Source organism: Coffea arabica, chromosome 10e (genome assembly GCF_036785885.1).
Source record: "Coffea arabica cultivar ET-39 chromosome 10e, Coffea Arabica ET-39 HiFi, whole genome shotgun sequence".
Lineage (NCBI taxonomy): Eukaryota > Viridiplantae > Streptophyta > Magnoliopsida > Gentianales > Rubiaceae > Coffea > Coffea arabica.
In genome coordinates, this window is record NC_092328.1 from 7,328,839 (window position 1) to 7,338,916 (window position 10,078).

Genomic DNA, 10,078 nt, shown 5'->3' on the forward strand with positions numbered 1-10,078 from the left:
AAAAGTAAAGTTTATGTATATTCATCTGTTTTAAGTACTAACTTTTAGTGCTAAATGCTTGGATTGCTGGCTTCGCAAGAAAATTTTTAAGAATATTTCTTGACATATTAGAAAGGTTTTGGTTGCCCGAAAATATTCGTATTCTTTTCTAAATTCTTCTTCGAACTAAGACCCACCATTCTGTATTGAGTAAACTAGTGGAGTACATAATTGCAGGAGAATATTTAATCAATCAGATGAATACACGGGAGTACGACTACACGGGTAAACAGAGTGATGAACGACACTACTTGGTACCGGACGTTGCCATCAACATTCTTCTAAACAAGACATACCTTACGGATTCTTTAAAACAAAAAAAAAGGTAACATCAAGATTATTGAGCACTTGAAAATTAGGGGTGCTGTGTAATTGAGTCGAGTTTGGGTAGCACCATGCTCGAGTTTGAATTCGACTATTTTGAATTCGAGTAAATTGCAACTCTTAACAAATTCAAACTATTCGAGTTGGGGTTCGAGTTTTTTTTTTAATATTTTAGATTTATTATATTACCATTTTATCATGTATCATTTTTTTTTACTAAATATTACTTCATGTAAATTTATTAAAATATGAACCCATAATACTCATTCTTTAATTAAAATATATAATATATAAATAATATCAATACTCGTTTCGAAGAGCTTAATTGAGTGTTTACTTCTGATATTCGAACTCGACTCGTTACACGTAACGAACAGTTCAACCTCGAGCTCACTATGCTTTTGACCAAGCCACCCTTATTGGAAACGGACCTCTTCCTTTTTTTGAAACCCGCCGGGCCTTCGAAAGGAACACGCTTTCTAAATCCTTGAACAGAACTCAGCCAAAGAAAAATAACGCAAAGATGAGAATTTGCCAAAAGTGAGGCAATGGCAGTAACATTTTCCCTTAAAATTGATTCATTGAAACAAACCATGTGGTCACAGCTTACAATTTGCGTCCCAGATGGCTAATCTTTTCCTCCAAGTTGAAGCGTGTCAAAACACTTTGAAGATGCTAAAAATAGCCAAATAAAACGACAAGATTTTGCCGGGAGCTTCTGTTGAAAAACGAATTGTACAGCTCAACAAAGCAACTGCAAACGAATGAATGGCAAGCATACAAGAGATCCATAGAAAAAGAAATGAAAGAGAACGAATGACAATCTTACACCAAAATCTGCATGACAAAGCCGACCGACTAGGCGTTCTGTGTGACATGAAAGGTGTAAAGCAAATTTGCAATCATACACGGCCGCCCCAATTAATAAAAAAAAAAGCACCTTTACCAAGCCTAGCAATTATAGACTTACATTATAGTATGCGCGTTTGTTTAGCATCGTCCCCATGGTTATTATACTAGTATTAGTTTAGCATGTTTTTAGGCCTCTACACTCTACTTAATAAATGGACATCATATCTTAACCCTTCACCTTCGCGCCTCCTCGGTTAGCTCGGGCCGGCGTAATCTGGGACAGATCTGGGATTCGACTTTGAGCTTGAGCAACCGAGATATCTTCCTGTGAGGATCGATGGAACCCACTCTTCTCGAAATTAAAAAACTAGTCAGGTGTAGATCCGGACACCTCAACTGAAAAAAAAAAATAATAATAATAACCCTTCACCTTCGCAAGAAGTGCAATTTCCGGGCAACATATTGTATACCTGCTCTCGACCCCACTAAGCTTTCTTTGTCTGAATGGCGAGACTTTTGTTGACAACCTGTCAACTGATTATGACATGTGTTTTTGCTATTGTGACACGGGCTTGTCCGTAAATGTTCATTCAATTTTTTGTAGACTGAAATCAATAATAAAAAAAAAAATGTTTAAATAGATCGTGTATTAAATGTAAATATGTGTATTTATATGCTAGTAATTAAGTTTAAATAAATATATTTCTGTATATGCATTAACATAATAAATTAAATATAATTTAATTATATTAACGATGCTCCTTTTTTTAATTTTTTAATATATAAATAAAAGATCTCGAATCAAGCCTGTTATTTACAACTTTTCTATTTTATCGTGCAATCCGGCCTTCCCTGGCTGACGATGCGTGCTCGCTAGTAAAAATTAAGATGCACGGGCTCGAATGATTCATTCACGCACGAAAGGAATATCTCCAACTCAGGATAATTATGAAGCCAATCAAGGATAATTTTTCTTCTTTTTTTGCTATGATGATTATGTAGAATGACGAAAGAAAGAGAAAAAACATCTTGAATCTAATTTATTCACACTTTATTATTCACATTTTGAATCTAACTGATGAGCCGGACTCGAATTAACTAGAATCAAATTGAACTCTAATTTAAATATCGAGTAATTTAATTCATCGCTCAACTCCAAACTTCTATCGTATCAAAGTCTTTGGTAACTTTGCTTGAGTGATGGTATGGATAGCAAAACGAAAAAAACTACAAATATAACAGGAGTGTCTTGAAGTCGAAGTACCAACAAACAGTCATCGGATTCGGAACGGCATCGGCGGTTGCCGCCGGTTTTGTCATCGCCCTAACTCCCGTTATTAAGACCAGATCCTTTTTAGAATCATTCCAAACAATCCTCCAGGCGCATTTCACCCGCAAGTCCACTAACAAAACCTTCCAATCAACGAAAACTCGCCCGCTACTTCAAATAGTAGTAGTAGTATTATACTCCCTCTTTCCAATCCGGCCCCAACTCGCCTTAACCTTCGCCCTCACACTTCAACCATTATTACAACCCCTACCCCTATCCATTCCCCCTCCGTTTGTCCCGTAATTTTCTCCAAATATAAGGGCCTATATTTTCCGAATCTTTCAACTAAATCCTCCATTTTCCCTTTTTCTCCTCTTCACTCCGCCAGCTCAAATTTTCCACTCCACTTTAGTCCTCAACAGTCGAATGCCGATGCCGGAGGCCGAAGGGCATGGTAAAAACAAACCGAGAGCAACTCGTCCTCCGGTTAGGGAACCGGTTCGACCACAACGAGTCCCCTTACGTCTTCTGCTCCGAGTCTCGTCCGTCGCGTGCGGAATTCAGTTCGGTTGGGCGCTACAGTTATCGTTACTGACTCCCTACGTACAAGAGCTCGGGATTCCTCACGCCTGGGCGAGTATAATATGGTTATGCGGACCGATTTCCGGTTTTTTCGTTCAACCGCTGGTTGGTCACATGAGCGATCGGTGCAAAAGTCGGCTCGGCCGTCGAAGGCCTTTTATTATTGCCGGCGCGGCATCGATCGTCGTTGCCGTTCTAGTCATCGGTTTCTCGGCTGATATCGGCTGGCTTTTCGGCGACCGCGGGGAAATCAAGCTACGCGCTATTGTGGCTTTCGTCATAGGGTTTTGGCTCCTCGATGTTGCGAATAACATGACGCAAGGTCCTTGTAGAGCTCTCCTCGCTGATCTAACTGGTACGTACTCCATACGCATGTATACGTACTTTATACGCGAGGCATACGTATAGTATGCGTGAATTTAAGTTTAATTTAATTTGCATGCAAGATTAGAACGCTGAGCTCTGTAAGTTAGTGATGGTAAAAAAATTATGCAAAATTTTACTGAATTATATCCTCGACCTCCAAAAAAACATTTTAAAATATTTTTGCTGAATATATTTGGATTTCTCTTTTACGTGCCGGCCGTCTGCTCTGCTGAGCTGAATATTTTCTCGAAATGCTCGCAATTATACTTGTGTTTATTTATTTATTTTTGTGGCGTATTTTCTTGGGAAACGTGACGATATGTTTTACTTTTTTAATGTTTTGGACAAGTGCGGCGTAAACTTTTGGTGAGTGAAAGGGGAAGTTTTAATCATGGAAGTCGCTTGGAGTTATTATGGAGCTATTGGGGTCGAGGCTACGAGGAATAATGATGTTCTAGGCGTTTTTATTGAGTATTACATTGACTCTAATGCCCTCAGAGCTGGAATTGTGGAACTGGTGGATCCCTCGGTGCATTTCTTCCTTTGGGAAACACACTGGGCTCCAAGAAGAAAAGAAGTGACTGAAAGAAGAAGCAAAGAAAAAAGTGGTGCTTGATTTTCCTTCGTCCTTTTGCACATAAGCAATGGGCCCCGGCTTAGGGATGATTTTTTAGTTTTAGTAAGATCATTCAGATAAAGTAAGAAATGATTAAAATATTTACAATGCCCTCCAATTTTAACTGTGGTAATTACGAGCGCAAATAACTTTTTCTTTGCATAACGTTGTGTTGCTTAGGGATTAATGCATTTGCCGGTGATTTAACTGTTTGGGCTACTATATGTGGAATCCCATTCACTTAGAAGAGAATTGGTTAGTTTATTAAATTTACAAGTGCTCCTCGTAGCATGACTGACATTGCACTTGAGTTGAAATGACTGCAGAGACCTATACGAAGATGTTGACGCTCTAAAGTTACTTTAGTCATCAAGTCATAGACTTTTGATTCTGGAATGTGCTTAGTGACACATTATGTGGAACTATATAACTCTTTTAATGCCTCAATTCTTGGAGCGAATGATTGATGGGGCTATGCATGATTCCTACTTCTTTTTACACGGTAACGCATTGTGAAAGTGCATAATGTTGAGTAATAAGTCATGCTGGAATTCCACATAAGGTACTTGCGAATTTAAGGTGAAATGCTTGTCGGAAAAGTGTGGTTCTTTAGCTGATAACAGATGGTACAAGTGGGAAGTATATGGTTGAAGATATGTGGCAGCAGATGTAGATTTATTTATCAGATATAATTGACTTAGAGCATATTAGTGTAGCATGGCTTCATAGAGTTATGTCGTCAATTATCTGATACGTTTCTATCCTCATAGAAGGAGAAAAACAAACTCACGCTATCAGTTCCAGCAAGTTCATGGTCTGTGCTTTTTTTATTTCAATCTTCTCCCCCAGGGAAAGAGGTGATAACTTGCACCCACAGCCAATCAGAAATTAACGCTTGCCATTTTACTGTTTCATATTAGAAAAGGATCACCGGAGGACTCGAGTAGCAAATGCATATTTTTCACTATGGATGGCTGTTGGAAATATCCTTGGCTATGCCACTGGAGCTTACAGTGGTTGGTTCAAACTTTTACCCTTTACGCTCAGTTCTGCGTGCAACGTCAACTGTGCAAATCTTAAGGCCGCCTTCCTTATTGACATTATCTTTATAGCAATTACGACATATATAAGCATATCAGGAGCGCAGGAGAAGCCGCTGGATTCCCTCCATGGTTCACCTGCTTCTGTAGAAGGAAGATCTGAACAGTCAAGCCATGAACAAGAAGCTTTCCTTTGGGAAATGTTTGGTACTTTTAAATATTTCACTGGGGTTATTTGGATTATCTTGCTTGCTATTGCTTTGAATTGGATTGGATGGTTTCCTTTTCTTCTCTTTGATACTGATTGGATGGGGCGAGAAATTTATGGTGGGGAGCCAAATGTTGGCCAGAATTACAGTGTTGGAGTCAGAATGGGTGCTTTTGGTCTAATGTTGAATTCAGTGTTCCTTGGAGTAACTTCAGTGCTCATGGAGAAGCTCTGCCGGAAATGGGGGGCTGGTTTTACATGGGGAGTTTCGAACATCATCATGTCTCTTTGTTTTGTTGCAATGCTTATAATTGCTGCAGTCAGAACTCATATGGACATTGGTGACCATTTTCCTCCAGATGGTGTTGTGATTGCTGCACTGGTAGTATTTTCCATTCTGGGGATTCCCCTCGCGGTATGTATCTTTACTTTTTGTACCAAGTCTTACCCAGAGATTAAGTTTGAGGCTTTGTAATTTATTTTGCTGAGCTCTTTCAGGATTGCCTATATTGTTGAACAAATTAGCGAATTGGCTATTTAAAAGGACCTAGGAATTAATTATTCATCCTGATATTCCTTTGGAAGTACTTAGATATCCAAGTTTGGAGCATTTCGTGAAAGAACCCAACCTTGTTACCTGCTTTGCAGATAACCTACAGTGTTCCCTATGCCTTGATATCCTCACGGATTGAAGCTTTAGGGCTTGGCCAGGGTATGTGTTTTTAAACATTTTGACCTTATACTGATGGAAAGGCATGAATCTTTGAGCCATGCATTTCAACCATGCAGGATTGTCAATGGGTGTTCTCAATTTGGCAATTGTGGTCCCACAGGTATAGATCTGGTTCTCTCAAGAGTTATTTCATTTGTTGGTTCACTGGTTTTGGTTCATTTTACTGCCATCTAGGTTGTCTAAGCTAGCATTGACTCGCTCTTGGAAGAGACTGGTTACATTCATCTGGCAGGTTAAACCTAAACAGAGTTTTCCAAAAATTGATTTTGAAACAAGTTTTCACTAATGAAATAACATAGTTGACAATTAAATTACCAGTTTGAAACATCCAGTTCAATTTGATCTGTCAACCTTTGGTGTAAAAAAAAAAGAAAAAGTATGAAGACCAAGCAAGACTAGGAGAAAGAACATTTCAGAATACAATTTTCTACATCACATGGCATCTTTGTTTTGCCAGCTTTACCTTTCCTCTGTCATTTTTTTGAGGATGGAATTTAAGCTGGAAATGAACATATTAACATGCCCGTCTTTGTAGGATGGTATGCATACATATTTTCTACTTAACTCAGTGATTTACATAAAACCCATTTGATCTATTTACAGACAGGCCTGAATTAGGACTTCATTTCATGATATTGAAGTAGGAACCGTTCTATCGTTCTGTCATGTTTATTGCTTTTCTTCTTTTAGATTTTGTAAACACAGTATCCAAGTTTTGGCAGACACCATCTGAATTGAGGGCAGAATTATGTGACGTGTTGTATCCCGTCCCCACATATCCTATCCTCTTATCCACCACACTTTTTTGCACCATATTCCTTCCTTTTTCTTCTTTCTCATCTGTTTTCCTCTCTTATTTTCCCTTTTTTTTTTGTTGGTGGGGGGGGGGGGGGGGAGGAAGAGGAGGTGGGGAGAGATGTGTTATGCAACTAATCCTAAAAATGGCATGTTGATGACATGTCTTTGGATTTTGACAATAGATTTTGGTCTCTCTTGGAAGCGGACCGTGGGATGAGCTATTTGGTGGTGGCAACTCACCAGCCTTTGCAGTTGCAGCTGTTTCAGCATTTGCTAGTGGACTCATAGCCATTCTGGCAATTCCTCGAACAAGGGTGGAAAAATCAAGAATCCTCCCCTGAGGTATGATAGGTAAACACGAATTTAAGAAGATTTCCATGTACTTCAGTAAATAAACAAAATTTACTGGATTTTGGTGACATACAAGTTCCCATGCTGAACGCTTTTTTGGGACTAATGTTAAAATAATCATGAGTGTATTTACTGCCTTCACTTTTTCTTCTCCTTTTGTATTTTCCTTGCACTCATGAACTGCCAACTTGTGAATACTATCAGAACACCCAATATGACGATATATTGTGGTTAGAATATATTTTAGTTTTCTTAGAAGGCGTTAAATAAATTTTTTTTCTTCAATTCAAAGATTATACCGTCTTTCCTCTGATTTTGTATTTCTTTCTTAGGCTATTTACTTGAAGTAATTTTGCTGCTGCCCACCATTGGATTGGCGTCTTATGGGAGCCATGGATATGGTGCAGGTGAATCCCAATGCTGGCAGGAACTTAAATCATTGTGGCATGTGGAATTTTGGCTATTCCACCATCAAAGGATTAATATCCAGGCTCCACAATGAGGTATTTTGTTGTATCGAATTTTTTGGCACAATGTGTTAGCAACAGAGTTCTATAACTCAAGATTTTGTCAATAGCTTTGGATGATATTTATTTCAACATATTCAATTTATTTCTACTTTCTGTTTGTGGAAACAAAATCGAGTCTGTAATTAAGATGTAAAATTTCTTTTATGCTTGGTATAATATTGATATCAAAAGAATCCTATCATACATCAATATCGCTAATCTCGCTGGACTCTGCTGTAGCTGGACAATAACAACTAGAGGGTAAAAATCTTCGTGCTTGTTACATATTACATATTTATCTTTTTAATTGTGATCTTTCCTTTCTCATTTGGATTGCTATATTCTCACCTTGCTCCAAGCTGAGGTACTCTATAGTCAGGTTTCTTTGAGCGCACTTCTTGATTCTGCTTTCAGCAGATTTTAGCTGAGGATAATAACAAGCATGATTATAGAAAAAGAATGCCATTGCTTGTTTTGTGTGTTAACATCTCCAAGTATAGACATTACGCAGGGTAAAACTGTATGTTGCAAGTAAATTCTATTCTATGGAAATCCATGGTTAGCTGTTTTTTTGGAGCAAAGGAAGAGATTCACTTCCTAGTTTGTAGTGAGCTTCTGGGTCTATTGTTTCAAAAGTTTCCATTGGGTGGATTTCCTGAAGCAATTAGGACTTGATATGCAAGTTAGATCAAGGTTATATTGAAAACATTTGGGCTATGGAAATTAGATCGAGGTTTGAAACGTTTGGGCTGTTGGTGAACGTAAAATTTGCCAAGTGCTGAGGAGTAGTATGGTACTGTGCACCCCAACTGCTCATTTTCCTTGTCAGTTGACCAGGGACTGAAGCGCTGATGAAATGTAAACAAGTTTCTTGTGGATTGAAGACCTAATGAAAAGGGAGTGGACTCTTGTGGAGCTTCTTTCTCTTGGACATTGGTGGATTTGACACTCAAATGAGCATTCCTTCCTCTGACACGAATGTTATCATCTCAGGACTGCTGCAATTTGCTCGATTTCTCTAGCAGTCTTGAGTACTCTAGGAATAAGTTACTTTTGCTGTTAGTCTCTTCATGCAGGAAATAGCAAATTCAACTAAGATCAACATTTGAGATTGTTGTAGCATCTAAAACTAGGAAGATTTTTATTAAGATTCAATGGAGGTGGTTTTGGTGGCGTTCATGTGGTTAAATGAAAAGAAGCTTCGTCAGTAGTTCCAGGTTATGCAATTACTATCTTTTGGTTTATAGTTTCTAAGCTACACTTCATGGGGATATATTTACTAAAGCAAAATCTTTTGCATGCAATGTTTATTTATTAGAGGAATTTCGACTGCTTACAAGTGATGCGGTTTTGATAATGTGCTGGAATCTATGAATCTGAACCTTTGGTGTGCAAAATTGCTAAATGTTTCCTGTAAGGTATATGATTGGTGGCTAACAGTTCATGGAATGATGCCTTGATTGTGACTTCAACGTAGATGTCTTGGTACATTGTATTCTTTTTGCACATTTTCTGAAACTTGTAATCCATAAGGTTTGGTTGATTTCTGTGAAGGATTCCCTCTTCCGTTATTCTCTCCTTTCCTTCCTTGCATCTGAACCTTGGAATAAATTCCTGTTATGTATTTTGCACTAGTGAGCATCAATCGAAGGAAGGTCTGGCTTCTGCAGACTGGGTAGAGCTTCTTGTTAGTGCACCAGAAACATCTGTAAAGTCTCCTCCTAAAATGAGATTATAAGCACACGATAAATGTCATTTAGGAGTTGCTTTAAATTGAAACACATAGTGAGAGTCAAGTTTGTCTGGAATCAACTTTGGAATGACAAGATATGTTTCGTAAGAATAATGTATCTGTTCTCCTCATCAAGTCTCCTGGATGGTCCTTTTGCAGATACAGTGTAAATTAAAGTTAATGGACTGAACAACTTGATGGCGCAGAGAAAGAAGAGAGAATAATAGGGCCCCCACCCCTCCCCCAAACTCCCTATTTGCTAAGAAGAAACCAGTATCGAGGAATCTGTTCTTGTTAGTTGTTACAGAATAATTATTCTCCTCCTCCTCTTCAGTGACTTTCACTGAAACAGGGAAATAACTTGAACGATGAGGAAATGCTTTTGCTGTTTTAGTAAGTTGCTTTACGGTTTAAGCGTTGGCAGTAGTACAACAATGTGGTTGAGCCCTGTCTCTGATCCTGCATATAAGAATAACCTAAAAAAAAAAAAGACTCAGGTATCAATTATCACATTGGGCCGTACACGTGAATCAGATCCATTCCATTTCTTGATCCTAGAACTCTGTCAATTTTTCCCTAGCTACAGTGTCATGGAATCAAACTCCATGGTGAACCCCACTTCCCCAGTTTGGGTGGCAAAATCTCAAATTGGTTTTGT

General features: G+C 38.5%; 1 protein-coding gene across 10 annotated transcripts; it reads left to right on the forward strand.

Moving 5' to 3' along the window:
• The first annotated feature begins 2,351 nt into the window (after window positions 1-2,351).
• On the forward strand, window positions 2,352-9,834 carry LOC113712271 (sucrose transport protein SUC4). 10 transcript variants are annotated; one of them, XR_011821760.1, is made up of 7 exons: window positions 2,356-3,422; window positions 4,970-5,712; window positions 5,946-6,009; window positions 6,087-6,130; window positions 7,011-7,170; window positions 7,587-7,682; window positions 9,580-9,834. XR_011821760.1 is itself a non-coding variant. In XM_072066781.1 (6 exons), the coding sequence occupies exons 1-5, from the start codon at window positions 2,912-2,914 to the stop codon at window positions 7,167-7,169; spliced, it is 1,521 nt and encodes a 506-aa protein (XP_071922882.1). In that variant the 5' UTR covers window positions 2,356-2,911; the 3' UTR covers window position 7,170; window positions 7,587-7,898. The 10 variants fall into 10 exon arrangements, 5 of the variants coding, with proteins under 5 accessions (XP_071922883.1, XP_071922882.1, XP_071922881.1 ...); XR_011821758.1 differs by having other exon boundaries at window positions 2,357-3,422; window positions 7,011-7,179; XR_011821759.1 differs by lacking the exon at window positions 9,580-9,834 and adding an exon at window positions 9,324-9,565 and having other exon boundaries at window positions 2,357-3,422; window positions 7,011-7,179.
• The last annotated feature ends 244 nt before the right edge of the window (window positions 9,835-10,078 follow it).

Coding starts and splice junctions, on each gene's coding strand:
- LOC113712271 (XM_072066781.1), top strand. CDS start 2,912: ATGCCGATGCCGGAGGCCGAAGGGCATGGTAAAAACAAACCGAGAGCA. Junction 3,423..4,969: donor TCTCCTCGCTGATCTAACTG/GTACGTACTCCA, acceptor GTTTCATATTAG/AAAAGGATCACCGGAGGACT. Junction 5,713..5,945: donor TTCTGGGGATTCCCCTCGCG/GTATGTATCTTT, acceptor CCTGCTTTGCAG/ATAACCTACAGTGTTCCCTA.